The sequence below is a fragment of the Amblyomma mixtum genome, chromosome 6 (assembly GCF_055824585.1).
Source record: "Amblyomma mixtum isolate Tamu chromosome 6, ASM5582458v1, whole genome shotgun sequence".
Lineage (NCBI taxonomy): Eukaryota > Metazoa > Arthropoda > Arachnida > Ixodida > Ixodidae > Amblyomma > Amblyomma mixtum.
Window position 1 is genome coordinate 19,788,395 of NC_143017.1, and position 27,345 is coordinate 19,815,739.

The 27,345-nt window shown below is 51.4% G+C and overlaps 1 protein-coding gene across 1 annotated transcript in view; it reads left to right on the plus strand.

The window, feature by feature from the left end:
• The window catches only part of LOC149338350 (uncharacterized), a 62,108-nt gene that overhangs the window by 16,928 nt on the left and 17,835 nt on the right, over window positions 1–27,345 (plus strand). Inside the window, exons 2-4 of the mRNA XM_089547623.1 lie at window positions 2,257–2,332; window positions 4,791–5,003; window positions 11,228–11,420. Of these exons, the coding sequence (XP_089403749.1) occupies window positions 2,257–2,332; window positions 4,791–5,003; window positions 11,228–11,420 (482 nt within the window). The remainder of the gene's footprint in view (window positions 1–2,256; window positions 2,333–4,790; window positions 5,004–11,227; window positions 11,421–27,345) is intronic.

The following is a 27,345-nucleotide window of genomic DNA, read 5'->3' on the forward strand; positions in this document are numbered from 1 at the left end:
ACTATCGCGGCTTATGAGTAGATTCTGTTACCTACAGTGTTTTTAAATACTCTGATCATAGTACTCATAGCACTAGCTATGCAGCCCAGCGTCTTGGGCCGTTTGCGTAACGAACGTGCCGTGCGGTGTGCTTACTAGCGTGGGGTTCTATGCAACTTTAGCTAGCCTCACGTGTTTTCATCTGGCTTCTGCGAAGCATGATCGCAATGAACGCAAAGTGCGCGAAAGCAACGTTTAGAAGCTGACATCAGCTTTTGGTTACCGATACAAGATGCCGTCTTAATTTGTAGCAGTGATAACAAGTAACCCGGCGCACACTAAGCTTACTGACGCCACCTCATTTCACTGATAAGTCGGCTGAGCAGGTTTGGCCAGGAACGTGTTATACTTGCCAGCTTCGCCTACTCACTGTGCCCTTTGGCGACCACAGACTTAATTCAAGCATATTTCTATCAAAGCGCCCACTGTGGAAATGTTATTTCTGATACGAATACATAGCAGAGGAAACTTAGCCGATAAGTCGCATAATCAAAGTCTCGGCGTTGACGTCTGTTATTTTACTTGAGGGCATTGTTGCATTCCCCGAAAGAGTTGGAATTCTCGCAGAACTGCTGTTTTCGCGCTGAAGTGGGGAGTGTTGTGCGCTTGTTGTGGGTAGTACCGATGGAACCACGTATAGGAATTGTTTGCGGATTTTCCGGGCAATTTGAAACGGTTCACTCAAGGATGTATTGAGCAAGTAGTCACGTGGACTAAAATACACAGCCCATGTGCTGGTACAGGCATATAGTTAAGGAAAACGAAAAACTGGGCGAGTTGGTACGAATTCATATTTAGCAGCAGGAAAAAACGAAGGTCAACACGTCCACGAAACAACAAAGGCGGCGTTGCTAATTATGAATACAGCTCTCGAACTTCGTAGCACCATACCTTCTAACCATGTGGTCCACCGGGATCATCTGGCTCCATTCTCTGCATAAACACCACGCCACAGGAATGGTACTGCCCTACTGTCAATCGGCATGGCTGTTAGGACAGCTTAAGAAATAACGCTGTGCGGCATTTATCTCTGCAGCAGCCTCCATCTTGGTTGCTGTTTAGGCGTTCGATTGTCGATCGAAAGGAGAACCGAGGACGCAGTGCGTCCGCGTACCTGGGCTGTGAGAGGCGCACACGGAGGCACAAAGTGCGCGGTGCTCTACAGCAGAGCAAAGTGCGGCATATCTAGCCACCAAAACTGGTCAGGACACTTAAGCTCCTGCTTAAGCTCCGGCTCCTGCGCGAAGGCGTCGAAGTTTTGCCTTGAAGCCCGAGAGGCGCAAGCCCAGTCTTGGTAGCACTTCTTAAGCTAGGCGACAGCGACGCGTCAGTTGCTGTCGTTACATAAAGTAAACATGCCAAGAACACAGGTTCCGTGGCACCTTCCATGATCAGGGCCAGTAACCAGCTAATTTTGTGTTCTCTTACGTGGTGGTCCACCGAGGCGTTGACAGCGGCGTCCAGCCGCGCTGAGTGTCCCTTTTTTCTGTGTAAAACGTGCTGGAACCATCCGCTCTCCCTCGGCACATGGCGTGCGCTGGTGGGGCGCGTCGCCATATATAAAAGCGGCAAAGAAAGCCGGGCGCACTGCTGCCACTCACAAAAAAGCTAAAGAAAAGAAAAGCGGCTGATGAGGGACGCTCCACAAGACTCGCGTGCGGCTGTCAGTGTCTGGTGTTGAGGGATTTAACGTGCCAAAGCGACATAGGTTATAAGGGACGCCACACTGCAGGGCTGCAGATAATGTCGACCACATGCAGTACACGGGCTTCTAACATTTCGCCTCCATCAAAATGCGTCCGCCGCTGCCGAGATCGAACCAGCTTTTTTGGGTGGAGTAGCCGAGCACCTGGGCACTGAGCCACCGCGGCGGCAGCTATCTATGAGCCGTCCTAGATTAAGCTATATCTTACCTTTCCTGCAGTGCAGCTATACCTTTCCTACTGCTTACACCTGCTGTCGACGACCGGATATTCTGTGAATTTTTTTCAATTCCAATTTGTGGACACTGTGTAATATTGTATATATTGTTCAATATGAGTTATTTTACTAGTTTTGAATACCCTTTCCTCTGTATCCGTCTTCCTTCCGTGTGAAGCCCAAAATGGCCTCACGAGTAAATAAATAAATAAAATAGAAGAAATTGTTGCACTCCCGCTGCGTAGACTGTGCACGCAGCCTGATGCGCCTCCTCCTCCTGCCTCTCTCTGTGCGCAGTAACGACGAGTCGGCGGACAAGCGGAAGCGTCCGCTGCGTTTCTCGGGCCAGCAGGACATCCAGCTACTGCGGGAGGTGAGTGTCCGCGCAATCTTACGCAGAGAAGAATGCAGTTTTGTTTTTAAATCTAAGTCAAAACGCTTCTTCATAACTCATTCGCTTGACCCTTCGGATGCAACTCAAGAACGGAGCGGCTTTTTCCCGCCAAATTACTTCCCCTTCCAGCCAACGGCGTCTGCCGATTCTCATGAGCCTGCTGGCGTGACAATGCAGGAAGGAGACTACCCTTGACCATGTAGGGAGGGGACTATCCCCTTTCATCTGCTCCTGCCTTAACTGTCACGCTAGCAGGGTCGTGCGAAACAGCCGACGAAGGTCCTTTGACGGTGTAAGGCCGCTTGGTCCTTGAGTTGTATCCGCGGCGGTCGCCTTTCTACGGAGGTGAAAACAGTGACCTTCTTTTACGCCGATTTAACTGCGCGCAAAAGGCAGAACGACATTGCAGGCCCTCCCCATTACGTCATTTCCCATTGTCCCGAAAGTTGCTCTGGCTCAAAGCCATGAATGGAGACGCGCCTTTCAGCAATTTTTATTTACTGATGTATTACACGAAATTTTGCAGCATATAAAGAATAACGTTTTGAGTACGAGCAGAATTTCAAAGTTACATGTCTAGAAAATGCTGTTCTAATACATATTTTGCCTCAGAATCTTGGGAAAAGGCTTCAGAGTTAGAAAAATTTGGAAGAAGGCTAACGTTCCTATTGGCGTGCTTGAGATCTAGACAAGATTAGTTTCTTTTTCGCAAAGCACAAATTTCTGTTCTGAACTGTTGTGATGCAGTGTCCGTTGAGATGTCTAGAGGAAGAAGAAAATGTCGTACAATTATTTAAAATGTAACATTTTCAAACACAAATAATGTCTTAAGCTTCAAAATGGTCGTAGAGTGGAACAAAGCTGACGCGATCAGAGTAGATAAATAAGTCGTGAAGAGATGAGTTCCGCCAGGTGAGTGTATTGGCCGAAAACCGTAACTGAGAAAAATGCCCATTAATCGAGCGTTTTCCCGCAGTGCAGAGCGACCGCGGTCCACGAAACAAATTTTTTCGAGTATTTCCCTGTCGAGTTTCGCAGTAAAACTTGGGACAGCCGAAAAAATGAAGTATGCAAGCCGATAAAAATGTTTTTAAAAAATCAAGTTTTTGGCGATTTTGGGGGAATTCAAAGACGCGTCCCTCCTTATCTGGGATGGGTGTGGTAGCTTTTAGTATAAGAGACCATCTGATTCAGCTGTTTTCTGGAAAATAAAGATGTAAACATGTATCGTATTGTATTGTACCTCGGCACCCCATTCCAAGACGTCTGCATATAAGCAATCTCCGCTATGCTTAACTGATTTGTCGCTTGTATCGTGCAGACAATAAAACCTGTATCGCAGAATTTACTGCGGGGTAGAAAAGTGGTAAATAACACTCTGGGTTGCTGTCACTAGCTGTCTGGGACGTGAGTAAGAAACCAGAGGGGTGTACGGCTGCCAAAACAAGGCTTACTGGAAAATCAACAACAGTTACAAAACTAAAAGGAAGATTTACATCGCATAGATAAGCATGCCAAAATTGGGCCGAGTTCCCACCCGCAGGTGGTGCTAAGAATAATGTCAAATAGTTCTAATTAGAACCTTGAGTTCATGTAGCAGTCGAATGGCAAATAATGAATGCAGTCCAATCGGTACTTAAGGTAGATGGTGGTGATGTAGCACTCGAATGAGGAATAATGAAAGCAGTCCAATAGGTACTTGAGGCATATGGGAATGAGGAACGTTGCTATCGTCGCGAGATCAGCCTATAGATGATTTGCAGCGCTCTATCTTGATGGGTGTGCTATCGTTGGTCACGTGACCACACCGCCATTACACGCCTCCTCACTGCTCGGCGGCTGCCTCGTCGTGTCGGCTGCTGCGTTTGGTAATTCAGCTCCGATAGCCAGTGTTTCGGCGATACGGTTGTAAAGAAATGGGAAAAAGACACTATCGTTTGGCGAAAAATTAAAGTGTATGGAGAACCCTAATTTGATCACTTGAGCCGTAAAAACGTAATCAGGCTTCATATCGCCAAGAGCCGCTCAGCTCTCCGCCTCTTCGAGCCATCGAATGGATCGCTTGAAGCCATGTCATTGTTCCCCTGAAGGTTTTGCTGAATATTTTTTATTGTAATTGTCTATAACAGCTAGGTTTAAAGCTTATGTGGCTGCGCAGGTCGCTGTCGTATTGTGTACATGCATGCAGACATCGCGACAGCACTCGCTGCAACTTGTCAATGTCACGTATGTGAAGCAGCGCGAAACAAGCCCGAAGGCGGAACGAAGAAGGGACAGGAAAGAGCTCTCCTTCGTGCCCCTTCTTCGTTTCACCTTCGGGCTTTTTCTTTCGTGTTGCTTCACTTATGTCAGAATGGACCAACTATCCCAGCAAAAAGTTCTACTTCATTGTAATGCGCGCTGCAAGCTGAATTAATGCGTAGTTGCACCCACGCAGGTGGTGAGCCTGAACCCTTTCAAGGACGCTCCTCCGACGACCGCGTGGGCCTCAATATCGCGCAACCTGGAGAATGTGCTGTCCATCAGCTCGAGGCGTTGCCGGGAGCGCACCATCCTCATGTTGGACCAGTTCATCAAGGGGGACCTGGCCAGCCTGCAGCGCTTCTGCACTAAGGACGAGTTCGCCGTCAAGGAGCAGCTGCTGCAGCAGGTCCGTCGGTGTCACGCAGACCGCTTATTACGCATAACAGCGCACATGTACATAGCAGCACCGCAGTGTGGTAGCTTGTGCAAGGACGCGAGGCCACCGCCAGACTAATCACTCCTGTGATCGGTACGTGATTCGTTCTTCCGTGAGCAACTGAAATCCGCCTGAAGGTTTAGCCGAAAGCCATTTTTCTAAGCTTGTAACCTCACAGAAAGCCGAGCGACAGGCCATGGGAAGCATTTTGTTTGCGTTTTATTTATTTTTATTAGTTTTCACATTTTGTATTTTTATTTTAGTTTCTATACCCATTTTTAATTTTTTATTTTGTATTTTTGTTTCTTTACCTTTTTATTTTTATTTCTTTTATTTATGAAACCCATGCATTCACTAGATACGCCTTTATTCACGCTCAAACTCTGAGCCTTCGTGGCAGAGTGGTAACGTCTGCACTCAATTCCATGCCCCGGTTTGATTCCCAGCGTGTACATAGTTTATTTTTCAGTAGTGTCGCCGAAACGCGCACACAATTGCTAAGATTCCTTGGTCACGGCAGTATGAAGCATTAAAGGCTTTCGCCTTAAAAAATCAAGAGGGTACCCGACAGTGTCATGATGATGGACAAGGAGAAACTGCGCCCACTGCCGAGGGGCCCATATATTTTGTTGTGTGTTACAACGGCAACGATGAGAGAATGAGAAATTAACCTTAATTTCTTGAATTCTGAGCGCAGGATAGCAGTCAAAGAAAGATAGACAGGTGAGGCAGGAAAACAGTTCCTTGACACGCACTCCTGGTTCTGGCAAAAGACAGCGCGAAAGCGCAAGTGACTCGTGCCGTATTCCAATTGGGGATTGGAATCAAGTTTTTATGTAATTCTAGAAACGGAACACATGTTTCGATTTTTTCATTTGGGTTCCGATCCTGAGTTTTGATTCGAACGCGGAGGATATCTTGTCTTCTTGCAGATCTGAAGAGCTGGACCGGATCGTCGATTCTAATACGCATCATTTATGGCATCTCTTTTTGTTCTGTGGTTTCATGGTTTATACTGTGAATGCGCCTTGTCAACTCACAATTTCATTCAAGCAATATACGAACGGCTCCAAAGGAAGCTCTCTCGGCAGCATACGTTACAGTGATACACTGAAAGCGAAGTGCTTCCGCTGCCAGCAGATTGCGTAGACACCCTTTTTTCCTTTGTACGCAAACGGCGACAGATGCTTCCCGAAGCGCTTCTGGCGGAACCTTCATCGTGGTGTTTCCATTGATGCCGCTGCAGATGGGCAAGCGTTCGTTACCTCCCTATTAACGGCGTCCGTTAGCTGTTTGAACACAGAGTAAATATTTCAGTCAGCCAGACACCCCAGCTCAGAGGCTGTGTGCAACCACAAACGGGTATGGAATCTTATTGCTTAAATCAATAGTCAACAAAGCTTGGGTTATTCTTAGCGACATTATAAATGAAGTAAATGCGTCAGCACTTATATTGCCTGCTGTGGGGTCTACATCGTAACTAAAGAACTGTACCGCGGAAAAAAGATGGGGTGTACAGTGAGGGTGTAACGTTCTTGTGTTTCTTTTTTGCCAAAACTCTCATTGGAACTGGTTCCATTGCTTTATATGTATGCATAAGTCCTGACCATCTATCACCATCATCATGGTCAGCCTGACTACGCCCACTGAAGGACAAAAGCCCCTCCAATTACCCTGTCCTCTCCCGGCTGAGGCCCCCTTATCACCGCAAAGTACTTAATCTCATCCGCTCACCCGTCTTTCTGCCGCCCCCTGCTGGGCTTATCTTTGGTTGCTCTCTAGTCTGTTATCCTTAACAACCATTGTTTATCGTCCCTTCGCGTTACATGCCCTGCTCAAACCCAGTTCTTCTTCTTGATTTTTACTAGGATGTCATTAAACAGCATTCTCTGACTCACTTTGCCGTCTTTCTGTCCCTTAACGTTACAAATATATTTTTCCTTTCCACAACTCGCAGGGTTCGATTTGAGTTCAATCAGTTTCGTTAGCCTTCATGTTTCAGCCCATAGGCTACTCGGGAAGAGCAACGTGGGTCTCACAAGCCCCACCAATGGCAGCAGCTGCCATCGCATGGCAGTGGCGCATCGCTTAACCACTGCGCTACTGCGCCAGGGAAGGAAGACGAAGTCTCGGGCTTTCCCCGCTCGTCTCTGCCACTCTTTGTGGAGGATTTCTCATCGGTATTAAACATTTTTATTGAGATAACCTGCACTGCAGTGTCCTGGCATGATTCTTGCGGTGGGAGCGGCTCCGCCGGGACCGCACCCTGGCTCAACACCTGAATGTTCTGGCATTCCTTCAGACCTAACTCAACAGGCCATCCCTGCTTTGCAAGCCCTACATACTGCCTTAAACCTGGTGCTTTGCCGTCACTATTCTGCTCCAGCTGCATCAGGACTAGCACTTCCAGATCCTCATGAACATCGCACACCTAAAGCTTCAACTCAAGCCCTGATCTGCCACTACCTTTAGGTCAGGACGATTTTTCTGATTCCTCAGATTCTTCTATCATCTACATGGACACTACTTCGAAGTCCGGAGAAGGATCTGAGAGGTTTTTCAGCGAAAGCTACACTAGGCTAGCAGAAGCGCACTTCGCGGGGCCGGGAAAAGGCCACTACTGCGCATGAGCCGTTACCATGGCATCCAGTACCATGGCCACCATGGCGCCGCACTACGCATGCGCTAAGTCGCGCCGCGCAGCTGGGATATAAGCCGGAACCGATGCGCTCGCTTCTCACACGCGCACCATGGAAAAAGAACGGCCGTTCTCGTCACGGCAACAGTACAGGCTGCGTGAAATTGAGTCTTCCGATACAGATATCGTCGCATGGTACAAGGCCGGCCTACAGCGTGAAAACAAGGCGAGAAAGGCTAAGCGGGCGCTGAAGAACGAGAGGAACTTCCCGCGAAGAGACGCCGCCAAGCTCCTGACCGACAACGGCGGCGTGTCGCTACAGAAATGTCAGTAGACGGAACTGCTTTCGCTACGTATATCCTGGCCTCCGTGTTGGCGGCGTTGAAAGGCAGCATCCAGGGTGAGAGCCGTTGATCTTGAAATCCAGCTATGTGCACGTTTCCGGGGAACCTGTGTTGCGGTAATCTGAAAGATACAACGAACGTGGCTTGAGGCGATGTTCGCTCATCGCTGCCACTGCCGCCAATGATTGCAGGTACCGGCCAAACAGGGCGCTGTGTAATTGTGAGGCTGTTCGAGCACCGCAATTCGTTCGTCAGTGATTCGCAGGATAACTTACTCGCACATTGCTGTGTTTGTAAATGCACGCTCTACTTTTCGAGTAATACTGTTCTTTTCCACCATCAACACAAGGTGACTGTGAGGTTCTTGAAGCATTTTCAATCAGGGAAAATGCTATCCGGTCTGTCAGTGAACCTTCCGTGGCCCTTTCAGATAGAAAATTGTGCTGTTCGGACAATCGGGTGCTCACTGATCGATTTTAGTTACCTTTTTCTCGACCCGAGCGCTAACTTTTTCCCCCGTGGTTTTGACGTGTGCAGTTTCAGTTGGTTACTGCATGGATACTTGTTCGTGTTTTCTATTGTGAGTCAGCGCTGGTGGTGTATTCCTTTTTGCTCTTCCCGCCATTCCCAAAGTGTGCGCTGTTTTTGTGATGAATCAACACTAACTTGCCAGAACGTCTGTTCTACTGCTAAACGTCTGCTCTACTACTGCAGAGGACGACGTAAATTAGAAGGTTAAGATTTGAACACCGTCTTTACTTGCCATAATGAGCGCCCTTTTTCCAAAATATACCTGAAATGATCTGAAGAAAAAAGACAAAAATGGGCTGATTGGATAAATACCGTAAATACTGCGACTTCAAACTAAATGTAAGACACAGTCAGCACGGCTTGTGCGCTAGAGATAACAGTGAAAAACTGGACTTGTTAACCGGTTCGTATGACTCACGTAACGGACCATAATGTCATTTTAAAAGAGAACAACTGTAGTTTGCTCTACCTCAATTCCGCATTCCTCGCCCAGCCCCACAGTAGCAGAAAATGTCTGTAGTGCTCAACGTGGCAGATTAAAGAGAAAAATCATTTGTGACCAGGTCGGGCCGGGCTCATATTCGGTTCCAGATTCCTTGCCGAGCATTTTGATGGGCTGTTCGTAAGATATCGAGTATTAATTGATTGACATGGTTGCATATTTATTATTGCTCAAACAATGAAGGGTACAGAAGCTTAAGCCAGCATTCCTGCCTGACAAGTGTCTCTGTACCCATTACATTCGTCGCCGCCGCGGTGGCTCAGTGGTTACGGCGCCTGGCTGCTGACTCGAAAGACGTGGGTTCGATCGCGACCGCTGCAGTCGAATTTCGATGGAGGCGAAATTCTAGAGGCCCGTGTACTATGTAATTTCAGAGCACATTGAAGAACCCCAGGTGGTCAAAATTTCCGGAGCCCTTCGATACGGCGTCCCTCATAATGTGAGCAGGTTTGAGAAGTTAAACTCTCATACACCAAACACCGTTACGTTCAATATTGATAGCTCCAAACTATAGCAGTAGTCTGGCTTCCGCGTTCAGCTATGCACATACGCAAGAAAAACACAAACACAAAAACAAGGAAACGCAACCAGAGAACTACGTAACATTCAGCGACATGATCTCGGAATGTTAAAAATTCCGAGACAAAAAAGCAGTATTCTCTAACTGAATCAAAAGCACTAAAAAAATGTATAAGTTTCTCTTCCGGCTTTCCTGTCCACCATGCGCACAAAAAGAAAACAAAAAGTAACTGGATCATTCCAGAATATCGCTCAATGTTGGCATTCCACACTAGAAGCGCTGTATTGTTGTCGAGATGTTCAGAAAGGATCCCTGCTAGCATTCATTATCGCCAGCAAAAGAGTGCTCGTCAAAAGAATGGGGGTGCTCATTACGCGAGGGCCAAAAAAGTACATCTTTTGGCATCTAAAGCAGGCAGGAGGAATACGTTCATTATGCGAGCCTGGTCGCAGGTGCCAGTTAACATGAAAAATATGTTACACTTGCGCCTTTTCATGGCACAGATACATGCGAGACACTAAGCACTGCACAGTTTTCATGACCAGAATTTCAATTTTCCAGAAACAGGTTTTTGCGAAAGGTATAAATGGCGAGTCTCCACTTTCGCCTTTTACTGGTTTGGTTTGGTTTATGGGGTTTAACGTCCCAAAGCGACTAAGGCTATGAGAGACGCCGTAGTGGAGGGCTCCGGAAATTTCGACCACCTGGGGTTCTTTAACGTGCAATGACACCGCACAGTACACGGGCCTCTAGATTTTTTCCTCCAAAGAAATTCAACCGCCGCGGCTGGGATCGAACCCGCGTCTTTCGGGTCAGCAGCCGAGCACCATGACCACTGAGCCACCGCGGCGGCCCTTTCGCCTTTTACTGGTGGATTACATCGTTCAATGTTAGGTCGATCTGCTGTAGAGAGATACCGCATACGTTTTAAAGTTTCCCGCATACTGTGCGATGGCAGTGCCCGTTAAAGAACCCCAGGTGATCGAAATTTCCGGAGCCCTTCACTACGGCGTCCCTCATAGCCTGAGTCGCTTTGGTACGTTAAACCCCGATAAACAATAAACTAAACGTTTTAAACTTTCCTGTTCATACCTTGGGAAGGCGATAGCAGCCAACTGTAAGCGTATATTTAATTAAAATTGGGTGTTTCTCGCAACCCATTGTTCTGACACTGCTGCTTTGTAGCTAGCATCTTTAATTTTTTATTCCTTTAGACAGAATTCACACCGGTGCATAGTATAACAGTGTTCCCTAAATAGCAAGTACTGAGATTTTTTTGTAGTATGCTGGCAGCCAAGTGAAAGTACTGCAGCGCTACAACGTAAAAAGCAGTAATATAAAGAGAGCCATCTCAGAAAGAAAGTGTTCGGGGTCACCTTGCGTGATCTTCAAGCCAGAGTTCTGGTGCGCTATATTGCAGCAAAACCATTGTACCATACACACTTGGATACATTTGGCTGCAAGAAAACTGGTACTTCGACCAACGCGCGCGTGTCCTCCACGTTGCTGGTACGGGGAAGTCTTTTCTTCGATGATCGGTGGGGAAAATTATTATTTGACGCATCGTTTGGCTTTTTCATGAAATCGCTACTGAAAGATTAAGGTATCACTGGTCGATGAAAGATCCCCAACGTGTGTGTTTTGCTGCTGCGCACGCAGGTTCTGCAGCAGTACGAGAGCGGCGCCGGCGGCTACAGCTCGCGCATAGGCGGCGGTCTGGTGAGCAACGTGCCGGCGGCTGCGGCGACTGGTGCGCCCGACGAGGATGACGACGACTTCGACCTGTACAAGCCACGCGTCATCCTCCACGAAGACTCCACGCCCGAACACTCGGCTGCCGACAGCCTCGAGCGTGAGTATCCCACTGGAGAAAAATTACATTGCATTTGGGGCAGTTTTCACCAGGGATATAAATTCGTAAGCATTATAGCCCCATTACGAGTAAAGCTGGCGGCGTGGTTGCGTAATTCGCTCTACTCGAAGATGGTGCAGAAAATCCCAGCGAAGGCAAGAAAAATAGGGTGACATCATTAACCGGCTTATGATACAAGAGCAAACTGAACACTGCCATTTAAGAAAATCATATGCATTTCGAACGTCTATACATACCTGCCACTGGTGTAACTCCACGTCGCGCTGGTTTTCCCGACAACACTCATACCACAATTGGGACGCAACCATTTATAATACAGCGTTCTTGGTGGTCTCATACGATTTCTCGTTACGTATAGCTTACATGCGCTAGTCAAGCCGGAAGTTAGCTTGCAAAAGGAATTTCACCAGACGACATGTGCACCTTCAAATGTACGCCATCCGAGACTCTCTACCCCTTCCCTTTAAGGCGCGATTGAGGTGTCCGCCGATATGTTTATTTATTTAAAGATATGTAAGTCTTTCCAGGCTCATGTGAGACAGTTACTGCGTCGTTTCCTACAAAGCAAACAACAATGCCACCACTACGCCCAACACTCACCGAGGTGAAATCCGTAGCATACCGTCAACTTCAGACTCACACATATCCTAGCCTATATCGCAAGCATTTGTTCTTCCCTACCCTCTAACTTGTCAAATGCCCGAGCTGCCGAGAACAGCGACCTACATTGTATCATTCCGTTTGGGCCTGCACGATACCATCCGACGGCATCCCACCCCTTTCTCGTCGGATGATGACCTGTCATGCACGAAGCTGACTGACCAGCTCCGGCGCATCGAACATGTCGAGAAGATAGCAGTCGCAAGCGTGGTCTCATGGACCAAGAGCCCTTCTTCGTGGGCCCGCCTGACCAGCACGAACCCGCAAAACCATCGACAGCTGCTCTGGCGGGCCTGCAGGATCGCGGTGGCACATGGAGCTCTGGACTTAGGGCTCCACTGAAGAAGGTCTCAAGGACCGAGACCCCTTCTTTGTGAGCCCGCTCTGACTGGCACGAACCCGCAAGACCATCGACAGCTGCTCTTGGGGGCCTACAGGATCGCGGCGCACATGGAGCCCGGGACTTAGGGCTTCACTCAAGAAGGTCTCAAGGACCGAGACCCCTTCTTTCTGAGATCGCTCAGACCAGCACGAACACATATGACCATCGACAGCTGCTCTGGCGGGCCTGCAGGATCGCGGCGGCACATGGAGCCCGGGAGTTAGGCTCCATTCAAGAACTCTCATGGACTGAGAGCCCTTCTTTGTGAGCCCGCTTGACCAGCACGACTCTGCAAGACCATCGACAACTGCTCTGGCTGGCCTGCAGGATTGCGGCGGCACATGCAGCCCTGGAGTTAAGCTCCATTCAAGAACGCTCATGAACTTACAGCCCTTCTTTGTGAGCCCGCTTGACCAGCACGACTCCGCAAGACCATCGACAACTCCTCTGGCTGGCCTGCAGGATCGCGGCGGCACATGCAGCCCTGGAGTTAGGCTCCATTCAAGAACTCTCATGGACAGAGAGCCCTTCTTTGTGAGCCCGCTTGACCAGCACGACTCCGCAAGACCATCGACAGCTCGTCTGGCGGGCCTGCAGGATCGCGGCGGCACAAGGAGCCCTGGAGTTAGGCTCTATTCAAGAACTCTCATGAACTGAGAGCCCTTCTTCGTGAGCCCGCTTGACCAGCACGACTCCGCAAGACCATCGACAGCTCCTCTGGCGGGTCTGCAGGATCGCGGCGGCACATGGAGCCCTGTAGTTAGGCTCCATTCAAGAACTCTCATGGACCAAGAGCCCTTTTTTGTGAGCCCACTCTGACCAGCACGAAGACGCAAGATCATCGACAGGTGCTCTGGCGGGCCTGCCGAATCGCGGCGGCACATGGAGCTCTGGACTTAGGGCTCCACTGAAGAAGGTCTCAAGGACCAAAACCCCTTCTTTGTGAGCCCGCTCTGACTGGCACGAACCCGCAAGACCATCGACAGCTGCTCTTGGGGGCCTACAGGATCGCGGCGCACATGGAGCCCAGGACTTAGGGCTTCACTCAAGAAGGTCTCAAGGACCGAGACCCCTTCTTTCTGATACCGCTCAGACCAGCACGAACACATATGACCATCTACAGCTGCTCTGGCGGGCCTGCAGGATCGCGGCGCCACATGGAGCCCTGGAGTTAGGCTCCATTCAAGAACTCTCATGGACTGAGAGTCCTTCTTTGTGAGCCCGCTTGACCAGCACGACTCCGCAAGACCATCGACAGCTCCTCTGGCTGGCCTGCAGGATCGCGGCGGCACATGCAGCCCTGGAGTTAAGCTCCATTCAAGAACGCTCATGAACTTCTTCATGAGCCCTTCTTTGTGAGCCGCTTGACCAGCACGACTCCGCAAGACCATCGACAGGTGCTCTGGCGGGCCTGCAGAATCGCGGCGGCACATGGAGCTCTGGACTTAGGGCTCCACTGAAGGTCTCAAGGCCCGAAACCCCTACTTTGTGAGCCCGCTCTGACTGGCACGAACCCGCAAGACCATCGACAGCTGCTCTTGGGGGCCTACAGGATCGCGGCGCACATGAAGCCCGGGACTTAGGGCTTCACTCAAGAAGGTCTCAAGGACCGAGACCCCTTCTTTCTGAGCCCGCTCAGACCAGCACGAACACGTATGACCATCGACAGCTGCTCTGGCGAGCCTGCAGGATCGCGGCGGCACATGGAGCCCTGGGCTTAGGGCTCCACAGAAGGTCTAAAGGACCGGCACTCCTTCTTTGTAAGCCCGCTCTGACCCGCACGATCCCACAAGACCATCGGCATCTGCTCTTGGGGGTCCTACAGGATCCTGACAGCACATGGAACCCTGGACTGAGAGCTCCACTCAAGCAAACAAGCACACTATAGCTTTATAACCAAATTTCTTCCACAGTTAAAAAGAAGAAGTTCCGTTAAGGAAATTGCAAGCAGGGGTTTTTCATAACCCGTCGGTCTTTAATAGGCTACACCCTGAGGCTTTCAAGCTAAAAGGGTGCTTCTGCAATTAGATAGCCCAAATGGTACACATGGCGTGAACTTGCGAAGCATTGTATGGCGGCACATACACGATAGAAACCTGGAAGGCCTGACAACCCAGCCCCGACAGTAAAGTGCAGATTGAAATAATCTTTTAAACTCTGCTGCCGTGACCATCCGGATACCGACCGAAGGATAGGCACGCTGAGCAGAAAACTTCTCCAGTGCGGTTTCGACTGGAGGTTATAAATGGTATTTTCCTCTCTCCTCCGCCTCATTTTCTCAAAAAGGAAGACGCTTAAGCCTCGCTTCAGATCAAGCGCGATAGAGCTTTCTCCACCTTTTTTTCACTTTTATTTCCTTTCTTTCTCAGTTCTCACCGATTAGCAATCTACAAACACACTGCCGATCAGGGTCATTGATTACAATCACAGCTACCGATCACATTACCTATTACGAGTCAGAAATCGATAGTCGATTACCCTATCTTGGTTACATTGCACGACATACTACGCTACTGCGTACTCTTGCACTTACACTCCAGTTGTTTCAGTTCAGTGAATCACCGTAACTCCGCCGTTTCATTCCGCGCACTTTCTGACGCCTATTTTGCATGTTTATATGTATTTATAAATACTATAAATTTGATACACATGCCAAACACTCGTTACTAAGTCATATAACATAACGTATTTACTAGGTGCCCCTCTAACACGCCTTAACCAAATGCCCTTAATGGCTTATGCGTTGCGTATCTGGGTGGCAGCAAGAGGACTCGGGTTGCAACTCGAATGCTGGCTAATGTATTTTTTAATTTGAGTTTGAATTCTCGAATTTTCTCGATTCACGACGGACGACGGGATTTTCCAGTGGAACGACTGCTTACGCTATCCTGTAAAACCAGTTTCCTTATCACAGTACAGCACCGCGAACTGCCCACCTCGTCGGTACCTCCACCCCACAGGCTCGTCGCCGCGCCATTCGATCTCCTTCAGTGAAGTTCACAGCATGAAGACTGCCTACAGCTATGTTTCATCTTCGTCATACGGGCCGGCGACATCCGCGTATCTCTACAATACTACCGTCTGCACCGTTCGCACCAGTCATTGGCCGATGACCTACGCAGCATGCAATGCAGTCTAGTCACACCAAATACCTGCCGACGATACAGCCGGCACAAGGACCTCAGATCCTTGGCGTTTGTGCAGCGTCATGACAGCTCCACTTCCGACGTCGGCTGCGGCATAGCCAGTGCTCACGGCTCCGAGGCTTGCTCTTCCGGCGTTCCGCGTCGCCGACCGATGCGTTTTACCCTCTCTAACAGCTCTTTTCATGCCACACTACTTGCCCATCGGGTTACGAGATGGGACTTCAAATCTACATAGGTGCATCGCTTCTCGTTCCTGGCCTTCTAATTCACTGCCTTTTGCTTGGAGTGAGTGTTCCTTTCTTTTCTTTCTTTTTTTTGTACATGTTGTCTGGCCGGGGGGCTCTGTAGCGCTACTGCATGGAGAGGCGCTGAACAGAAGAGGGGCGGACACGAGCAGGTGGAACATTGAAGGCACTCGGGCAGAGCGGACGTGTTGTTCGTGGGCGGTCACCGCTCATTGCGTCCCAAGCCATCTGCAATAGGTGCGGGGTCGCGTCTAGCGCCCACAATACGTTCATGATATAATTCAGTGATGATACAATGATGTTGAAAAATTTCCATACTTCCGTGAAAACAAGGCGCTCGTGTGTGGGCAGTTGCCTGCGCTCATCAGCGTCAACGTGCGCTCGGTAGTGTTCTGCAGTAGCTTTTGTCACGGCCTTTAGAACCAGAATTCGGTGCTGAGGTCTGAAATAACCTCCATGACAGCATATGCCCTTCCATTTCGAGGTTGGCAGGATTTTGGTGGCTGCGCATTGCTCGCTCTGGTCAGGATTTTTAAAGCAGTAGTTACACGAAGCAATCTCCGAAGTAAACATTTGCCGGAGACGAGAAATAATTTTTTCAATTACCAATCGCTGATGGGTCTAGGCGCTTAAGTTCGGTGAACTTGGGCCTTCTCAAAACATAGTAGTTGTGAACTTTCCCTCCTCCTTGGTGTTATTGAGGGAAATAAATATTGTGACGACCCCACATAATGCGCAGGTCCACACGGGACGGAGAGGCAAAAAGACACCGTATGGCTCAGTTTAAACAAAATGATGTATTCAATAATTACACATTGTACATCAGAGGCTGGAGTGTCCGAGCTTACGTGGCGATGCCTTCATGGGGGCGATGGAGGGGCTCCGGAGTTGCGCTCCGTCGGTTGCTGGCAGAAGCTGCGCGCCGTCCGTTGCTTCGGCGCTGATGGACCCGTTCGCCCCCGATCTCGTCTTCAGCGTCCTTTTTGTCCGCACTGGCCCAGCTATCCTTGCTCCGCCGCCCACGCCCGATCTAGGCTGAATTGTTTCCCCCATCCTCCTTTCCACGGTGGCGCCCGCGGCACCCCGAACTCCCGCGTTGGAATGTCGTTCTTCTCCCGTCGGCAGCTTTCTTCTCTTGTCGGGTTGTCAGCCTCTCCTGCGTCCTTGTACGGCCAGGCAGCCTAATTGTGCTGGCTTTACCTATGCGACGGAGGCGCACGTGGTGCTGCGGGGGGGGGGGGGGGGGGGGGGAGGGAGGGGGGTTCTCTCCCGTCGGCGTCTTTGTACCATTGTACCCCTTCAGTGGTTTTGCTGCCTCTGGGGTCTCCGTCTACGCGGCGCCGTCGAACGCGGACCGTTTAAGGGGAGACAAGGGAGTAGGACAGAACGAGCTGCGTGTTTTTTCTTTTCCGCGAGCTCTCTGAATGGGCAAGTCGGCTTCAAACCGCCGACCGCCGGCGTCCTTTGCCGGGGTGCCTCCGGGGTTGAGCACAGAGAAGATTCCGCCGAAGATATGGGCCCTCGTAGCGCACGCACGGAACGTCACACTCGCTCACCCTCCAGAAGAATGTTCTCCGAACATTTGAGTCCATGCTTTTTCTGAATCGCCTCGCACAGTGCGTCCGACAAAACACTGTTCGCTGCACACAACACCACTGCACAGCACCATATGCCTCAGCTGTCATAACTGGCGTCTCCAGGGGCAGCACTGATCTTCTTTCACAGATAAACACGAAACTCAGCACCCAAGCCTCTCCTTGCTAGTCCAAACTGGACGAAATAAATTTACCACAGTTACAAAGGAGCTCCCACTTCCAGCATAATCACGGCACAGACAAAAAAATATAGATAACGAAAGGAAGTCGGGCATGTTCTGCATCCTGTAAAGGTGTTACTTAATGACAGAAAGGCTTAACTAGCAACTCCGATATCTTAAAACATAAGCACATAGCAATGTTATGAGCTGCAGCATTACACAGTCTTAACCAGTCCCCAACTCCGCTCTGTTTACGCCATTAGTCCGACTTAGCTTTCCGATTTAGAAGCGGATATCGGCGTTCATGAGTCGTACCAAGTAATTCTGTGACCCCTTGTCGGCTTTGAGACTGGCGAGGGCTCGTGGCAGAAGCCTCTCTGGGCGTTATCTGCGCGGCAACCTGGCGCGCTTCTTCCTCTAGCAATGCATGAAGTAAATCCGGTGCCATTCCTGCCGTAACCTCTGGCGCTTGCCGAACAAATGCAGGAGACGGCGTTTCTTGCGAACTATCTCCGCGCTCCGCTTCACTTCGGTCCCCATCAAAATCCGCGCTTTCTCCCTCCTCATTTCGTGAATACTGAACCCGTGCCGACTTGAGACGATTTGCGTGTATCCTTATCAAGCGGCGGTTCACGCCTCGGATTCTGAAGTTTACCGGAGAAAGCTTCTCGACAACTTCGCACGGTCCTCTCCACCTCGTCTGGAACTTACGAGCCAACCCAATCTGTCTTTGGCAGTTTTCGATGTACACGCTGTCCGCCACATCAAACGGCGCGTCTCTAGCACCGCGATCGTGCACCTCCTTCCTGCGCTTCGCTGCTTTCTTTAAGGCCTCCTTTGTGATGTCCCTCGCCACTTGCAAGCGCGATTCTAGTTCAACCTTATAGTCGTCCAGTGAAGCGTATGGGACACGACGGGGGCCCTCTGGCACTTCACTAGGCTGGTCCGGGTCTCGGCCGTAGAGAAGAAAGAATGGCGATTCGCCCGTGCTCTCGTGTGCTGCGGAATTGTAGGCAAACATTGCATACGGGAACCACAAGTCCTGGTCCCGCTGGTCGCGCGAAACAAAATGCGACAGGAACCCGGCCACGGTTTGGTTCAGTCGCTCCACCGCGCCGTTACAAGCCGGTTGGTACGGTGTTGTCTGCTTCTTAGTGATCTTAAGCAGCTCGCAAACTCTCCTCATTAGCTGCGACACGAAGTTCGTTCCCCGATCTGTCAAGAGTTGCCTCGGAGATCCATGTCGGAGCACGATCTGTTCGACAAATGTTCTTGCAACCGTGTCTGCTTTCTGATCTGGGAGTGCTACCGCTTCCGCGTATTTTGAAAGGTGATCGACAAATACTAAAATGTACCTGTTTCCAGAAGTGGTCGTGGGCAATGGGCCCATTATGTCCATACCTGTCCGCTCGAAGGGAGCCGAAACCTCAGGGAACGGCTGAATTGGTGCTGGCCTGCGTCCCTTGGGTGTCTTTCTTTCGAGACAGGAATGACACTTCGCACAGTAGTCTCTAACATCCTGTCGCATGCCACTCCAAAAGTACAAACGCTCCACACGCCTGCGTGTCTTCGCTACGCCAAAATGACCGGCGCATGGTGCATCGTGGAACGCGCGAAGAACCCTTTCTGTCCACGACCGAGGAATGACGACTCTTTCCCAACCGGTTTTCTCTGGTCTCCCTTTCCTGGTTGGCCTCGTGCGCCGACACAGGGTGCCGTCTCTGCCAATGAAATAACCTAGCTGTTCGGGGTGAGATGGTACGCCCTCTAAGCTTTCGATTATTCGCTTCAGGTCAGGATCTTTGCACTGCTCTGTGCGTAATTCGGTGGGGTCGACTACGGGGACAAACTCATCTATAGCTGACACGGCATCTGTGCGGCTGAGCGCATCAGCATTCAGATGTGTCTTTCCTGACTTGTGCTCCACCTCAAAGCAGTATTCCTGCAGCTGTAGATTCCATCTAGCGAGTCGCGAGCTAGGGTCCCTGACACTCATCACCCATTTCAGAGGATGGCAGTCTGTGACTAGCTTGAATTGGCGGCCGTAAAGGTAGCATCTGAAGTGCTTTACTGCCCAGACAACGGCGAGGCACTCCCTTTCTGTAGCTCCGTACTTCTGCTCTGTGGGGCTCAGCTGTCGGCTAGCAAAAGCCACGGAATGTTCTTTGCCCTCGATAACCTGAGATAACACGGCACCAACTGCTAACTTTGACGCATCTGTAGCCAAAACGAAGGGCAAATTAAAATCCGGGTGGCGCAACAGCGATGCACTCATTAGCTTCCTCTTCAGGGCCCCAAAAGCATCCTCCGCGTTTTGGCACCAGCGAAAGGCGACATTTTTGGCTGTTAAGGCGGTGAGCGGCTTAGCGAGCTTGGCGAACTCCTCTATAGCCTTCGGTAGTAACCGATCAGGCCGAGAAACTGCCGGACCTGGCGGACACTAGTCGGGGATGGAAAATCCGAGACACACCTTAGTTTCTCAGGGTCCGGTCGCACGCCGTCAGCTGAAACAACGTGCCCGAGGTATTTCACCTCGTTTTTGAGGAATTGGCACTTAGAAGGCTTCAGCTTGAGACCAGCTCCTCTCAGTCGCACCAAAACTTGCTCAATATCGCGCAAGTGGTTCTCAAAACTGTCACTGTATATGATTATGTCATCCATATACACGAAGCACAGCTTCCCAAGAAGACCCGCCAGGACAACATCAGCGGTTCTCTGCCAGACAGCAGGGCTGTTGGCCAGACCCATCGGCATTCTTTTCCATTCATAGTGCCCTGAGGGTGTGTTGAATGCCGTTTTCTCAGCAACTGCCGGATCCATTGCTATCTGCCAGAATCCCGCCGCCATGTCCACTACCGTGAGGTACCTGGCAGAGCCCAGCTGAGAAAGCGTCTCCTGTATATTGGGGATGGGGTATGGATCGATGCGAGTTACGGCATTTAGTTTGCGGTAGTCCACCACCAATCGATACGAGCCATCTGGCTTTTCCACCAATAGTGCCGGTGCTCCCCATGGTGACTTTGAGTGTTCGACAATGCCGCGATCAATAAGGTCCTGCACCTGCCGCTCCATCTCCTCACGCGGGAGAAAGGAATCCTGTACGCACGTTGGTAAACGGGCGATGAAGTGCCGGTTTCTATCCTGTGCTTTATAACGCCACAGCAGCCCAAATCCAGGTTGGACGCGGCGAATACCTCTGAGTAGTCGTTCAGCAAACCAGCCAGAGCCTCCCTCTCCCTGGATTTTACGTGGGAAAGATCGAACAACGCATTTAGAGGAGCCGAAGGACTAGCATGCTCCACAGTTGCGAGTACCGTATCGGTCGGCTCACGTTTCTCTATCGCAGAGTTGAAGAAAGCCAATGTTTTGTTCTTGGGAAGGCTCAGTGGCTGCTGGCTACTGTTAACCACCCGTAGGGGCACTCTGTGGGCGTCATTAACAGTCACGAGGCACGCGGCTGCCTTCAGGCCATTACTAAGAGAGTCGACCGGTTCAAGCACTCCCACGGCGCCGCTCTCTACATCTACACGCACATAAGCGTACAAAATGTGCTCCGACCACGGAAGGACGACCGCCTCATCGACCAGCTTTACGGCAACCCGCGAATATACCTTCTCTAATGATCCCACTGTTTGACGGGTGTCAATATCGGTACTGCGAATCTCAGCCCTGCTCCTGTTCAAAAACGGAACTTTTGAGCCCCCCCGCATTAACTTCTTCCTCAGAGAATGAGACTACTACCTTCCCTTTTCTCACAAAATCCTGCCCTAATATACCTGACACTCCGTTTGGCAGAGACACCGTGTCCGGGCATACGTAGCAGGGGTGCTCCAATGCAATTCCGCCCAGAGTGAAGTGTAACCGGAAGAGCCCACTTATGCCAAGAGGATCCCCCGTTATGCCTACAAATTTGGTTGCCATACCACCAGACGCTTCCAACACCTCGCGGTCCCCTTTCCTTCGAAGCGTGTTGAAGCTGCTTTCCTTAAGCAAGGTCACCTTTGACCCCGTGTCTATCAACAATTCCATGCAACAACCATTTAACTTGCAACGCACAACAGGGCATGCCTCGTCAGCCACACAAACCACCACCACCTCATTACCCACTGCTCCCTCCCCACGCTTCTCAGGATGGGGAGGACAACCTTGTTTTTTGTCTCTGTCTCTGGAGCCTCGCTGTAGGCTTGCTTCGGGCGTGTCTCGCCTGCTTCTCTTTGTGGTGGTGGTGAAAACTTTTTAATAAACAACAGGAGAGTTTGCAGACCAAAAATGGCCCTTTACATAGGTGGAGTCCTTAGTCCGGGACCCCGCTGGACGAGGCCGCTACTCGCGCCCGTTGGACTAGAGCCCTTTGAGACTCCAGCCCCGAGCAGTTGAGCAGGGCTGCCTCCCATGCCTCTCGGGAAGGGGAAGGATTGGGGGGAAGGGAAGGATTCTTTTGACAGGCCCAAACCATGTGGAAGGTATCGGAAACGGGCCACAGTGAGGGCAGCGCCCATCAATTTTGGGGTCGAAATGTTTTACTATTGCAGGACACGTTTGGGCAGAACCTTGCGATGTGTCCGCGACCCTGGCACGCGAAGCACACGATTTCTTCAAAATCTCGCATACCGCGCCTGTAGCTTTGTGGCGGTCTCCGGTTTCCAGCGAATGGGCGCCGTTGAGCGCCCGCTTCAACCTGGCGTTCCACCTGCTGAGATAGCAGCTGCTCTAAGCGATCTAACCGCTCTGTCAAGAGAGCAACCTCAGGGTTGGGCACCGCTCTCTCTATGACGCGTACTCTCGCTGCGGCCGCCGTTAGCGCCTCATTTCGTTCCTCATCCAATGCGGCCGCCACGGCTTGGTCGAAATTGCTCGGCTTGCGCGAGAGCACGAACCGGCGCACGGGGTCTTGCAGACCAGCCACAAACAAAGCGGTCATTTCCTCTTTAAGTAGATCCTCCGCGTATTTCTTCTTTAGCTGGTCTCCTTCCTCCTCCCTACTCAACGAATCGCGCGCTAGGCGCTGAAGCCGCGACGCAAACGCTCGCACGTCCTCCCCTACCATCTGTCCGGCGTCACGGAACCTCTGTACCCGCACATGACGTGGTTCAGTGTCGAAAGGCTCGAACGCGAGCGTCTTAAATTCCGCAAATGATTTTGTGGATTTTACTTTTTCGTCTCGCCATGCAAAATCATGAGCAGCTCCTGCCATCTTACACCTCGCCATTCCCAGCATTTGAGCATCGGACCATCCCCCCATTTTCCCAATCTCTTCTAGCATGGAAAAGAAATCGCTGATTGGAACCCCTGTCTTATCTCCCGTAAACGTCGGAATGACGCTTCCTAATGCCAGCATGCTTGCTCCGAGCGACGGCTGTGGAGTGGGAGCTCCCTCAGTTAGACATTTTTTCCGCTCCAGCCCTCCGGTGCCTCAAGCCTCTCAAATGGGGGTCAAAGTCCCACAATCAGTCCCGTGATTCCCCTTTGATTACAATTTTGAAGTCATGAATGTTGCAGCATTCAGAGGACATTTGCTTTTGAGACCCCACTTCTGACACCAGTGTGACGACCCCACATAATGCGCAGGTCCGCACGGGACGGAGAGGCAAAAAGACACCGTATGGCTCAGTTTAAACAAAATGATGTATTCAATAATTACACATTGTACATCAGAGGCTGGAGTGTCCGAGCTTACGTGGCGATGCCTTCATGGGGGCGATGGAGGGGCTCCGGAGTTGCGCTCCGTCGGTTGCTGGCAGAAGCTGCGCGCCGTCTGTTGCTGGCGGAAGCTGCGCGCCGTCCGTTGCTTCGGCGCTGATGGACCCGTTCGCCCCCGATGTCGTCCTGAGCGTCCTTTTTGTCCGCACTAGCCCAGCTATCCTTGCTCCGCCGCCCACGCCCGATCTAGGCTGAATTGTTTCCCCCATCCTCCTTTCCACGGTGGCGCCCGCGGCACCTCCGACCTCCCGCGTTGGGATGTCGTTCTTCTCCCGTCGACAGCTTTCTTCTCTTGTCGGGTTGTCAGCCTCTCCTGCGTCATTGTACGGCCAGGCAGCCTAATTGTGCTGGCTTTACCTATGCGACGGAGGCGCACGTGGTGCTGGGGGGGGGGGGGGGGGAGGGGGTTCTCTCCCGCCGGCGTCTTTGTACCATTGTACCCCTTCAGTGGTTTTGCTGCCTCTGGGGGCTCCGTCTACGCGGCGCCGTCGAACGCGGACCGTTTAAGGGGAGACAATGGAGTAGGACAGAGCGAGCTGCGTGTTTTTTCTTTTCCGCGAGCTCTCTGAATGGGCAAGTCGGCTTCAAACCGCCGACCGCCGGCGTCCTTTGCCGGGGTGCCTCCGGGGTTGAGCACAGAGAAGATTCCGCCGAAGATATTGGCCCTCGTAGCGCACGCACGGAACGTCACAATATTGACGATGATAAATACTGCAGAACGTCTTCCAGGTCCGAACTTGCTGAATCACATTGCTCGAAGTGAAGTTCGGGAGGGTTAACTGTTTATTTAAACTTAAAAACAAATAAGACAAACGCAAGAACCACAAAACAAAACTTTATGCAGATGACTGCCGCGCAGATCGATTTGACGAAAATAGCTTGCGCTTCCACCAAGACAGCCTCTTTCTACCTATGTGTTTCTGCCCACAGTGAGGAAAACAATCATTTGGGTGAATTCTCAAACACTCGATCAATCAGTGTTTGGCGAAAGGACGAAATAGCAAATCGAAGAGATGGGAAAGGAAAGTCTTCCCCATCCAATACTACAGAAGTAATTTGAACCTTCACAAGCCTAGCAAAATATCCTCGCTTTCTCACGCTGCGGCATAATTGAAGACCGAAAAAACAACCATAGTAAATACAGTTTCAGTGAAAACATGTCTCCAAAGCAGACTACGTCATCACTTTGTCATCACTAACAAACCTCAGTTACTCTCGCGTTCACAGTCAGCGGGCGAACGCAGCCCGTCCGACAAAACGTGTCTCCTCTAACTGTGCGTCTCACTTCAGAATGGCGTGTGCCAGCGAGCGGTCATTGCCACCTGCAAAGCTGTCGTCCTATCGTCATCCCAGGATGACGCAAAACACAACATGCGTATCCGGAAGCGGCGCCTTCATGAAGGGACAAAAGGGTTAAGGCGGACGAAATGTTCCTTCCCGCGTAAGGCAGCGCTTACAGTAGGGACACTGAGGAAGACAAAAAATTAGTTTTCAAGACAGGAATTGGCGCTGTAATTGTACAGCCTTTGCCAAAAGTTTGGAGCCCAGGGGGTTTGCTTCTGAAGCACACTGTCTGGTTCTTAATGCTTCTCCAGCGCTCCAAATATGCTGAAGGTAAGATTTCTGGTCCTGCCTCCTTCGATGGGTAGGACTACCACGAATGTTACAGGAGTCCCACTGCGAGGCTTGGATGCAAACCCCCTGGGCTCTAAACTTTTGACAAATACTGTACACCCGCTCTATGTACACTCGGACCGTGCCGTAAGGGAAGAAAGGAAGGTGGGAGTGAAAGATGAAAGAGAGAGAGAGGTGCCGGGTGGAGGGCTCCGGAATAATTTCGACCACCTGGGAATCTTTAACAAGACCTAACATCGCAAAGCTCAACGGAGCCTTTGCGTTTCGACTCCATTGAAACGTGGCCGACACGGCCAGGTTCGAAGCCGGGAGGAACGCCGACTGCGCTCCGAGCGAGCGGACGCATCTTATATGCGGTCCGCGATTTTCCGACGATTTCATCAGTTTCCGGCTATTTACAGCCACCAATTTTTCACAGGACGGCCCGCCACCCATCCGGCGTCACCTGTGGGATTTTTAACCACTTTCAGGCGAGTGCCTTCAACTTTACGGCCGATTTGCGGCCACGCCCGACCGCGGGAGCTAGGCCTAACGGCTCAGCACGCCTAGTGCGTGCTCTGCTCCCAGCTGCGGCGGCGACGCCCGCTTCGCCTCGACGGCGCTTCCCTGCATTTCAACATGCAGTACACAGTCACCGGCACGGATGTTACCGCCGCGGAGCTGGCCGATGGCACTTGGACAGCGCTCGAAATGCAACGCCGCTACAGACGCCCGCCACCACCGGCAACACCGCCGGCCACCACCCAAACGCCCGCAGCCACCACTGTCCTGTCAGACCAACGACCCCGAGGCCGTCCACCTCCGCCGACTAAACGACGACCACGTCCTCGCCTGCCTTCAGAGGACTACAAAATCGTTTTCCGACCTCAAGGTACCGTCGACCTCAACGCAGTCGGCCTGGCCACATTGGCGATGGCCATCTACAACGCCGCCATGATCGACGGCCGCCTTGCAATAACCGCCGACCAAGTCCGCGTCCATCCTACAAACAACACTGTCACCATCAGCACACCGGACAAAAAACGGGCGTTCCTGTATGTTAAAATACAAAGTTTAACCATTGACTCCAACGCCATCCTGGTAGCCACGTATGCTCCAGCCCCCGATGACTCCGTGCGAGGAATAATCTACAGAGCCTACAGTCACGAGACCGACGCTGAGATCCTCGCTGAGCTCCAAGCTCGAAACCCCGAACTCCCCATAGTCGCTGCACGCCGCATGGGCCGCACACGACATTTCGTGGTGACTATCGCTAATGCCAAGCTACCCCGCTACGTGAGGTATCTCGGCTTCACTTTTGAGGTGTTCCCCTACAAAAGCCGGCCGGAGGCATGCTTCAACTGCCGGAAGCTAGGGCACAGGGCGGATGTGTGCCCCCACCCACGAAAACCAACCTGCCGACGCTGTGGCACAGCACATGACGCTCCTCCAGCTGGCCAACCGCCCACGTGTCAAGACTCATGTATTGTCTGCAAAGGTGGCTACCCGACAGGCAGCAGAAGCTGCAAATACCGGTTCACGTCCTCCACTCGGCCCAAGTCTTCCCCATCGGCCACTGACGCCGATACCGGCTCCAACTCGACAAACCCCGGACGGCAGTCCCGGTCCCGAGACCGCAACCGCGGCGACCACAACCTACTGCGGGACGACTCCTTCCCCCCGCTCGGCAGCGACAGCCCTTCCAGCCGCACTCGCAGCCGTTCCACATCCGCCTCACGCAGCTCTCGGGCCAGCTCTCAAGGCCGGCCGGAGACCAAAGCAGTCAAACAAGTTGGATGGAAGACTCCTGCACAAGTCACCGCTTCTCCACCAGATTCACAGGTAAGGGAGCTGGCAGACATGGTCAAGGAACTACAGCTACAATTGGCCAAAGCAAATGCCAAAATTCTTAGCCTAGAATCAGCACAGGCAAACCCCAAATTGCAACCGCAGCAGGTGGCTCACGCTCCCACATCCGACCCCGTAGGTGATCCACGCATGGACACTGAACAGTCTAAACGCAACAAGCGCAAAGCACCTCCCCCCTCCTCACAAGCAGACATAGATGCCAAATTCGAGGCAGCTGATACGCGAATGGCCCAATTCGAGGGCGCCCTCCTTCGACTAGCCCCCACCATTGACCGTCTAGTAGAAAGCTGCGCCACAATGGCAGCCAACATCCAAACCCTTCATGCCAGGCTCGATACTCTCACGAATCCCCAGATATCCGCAACCCCTTTGAAGACGACAACCCCTCCTAACTACCCAGCACCCATTATTGTCGCCACATCGGAGAGTGCAACCGCGCGCTCACGTGCAGGGGGCATTCTTAAATCACCCGTCGCGCTATCACTGCGCCCCGAACCCTACGGGAAACGCGATGGCTAGCTCCCCCTTCACA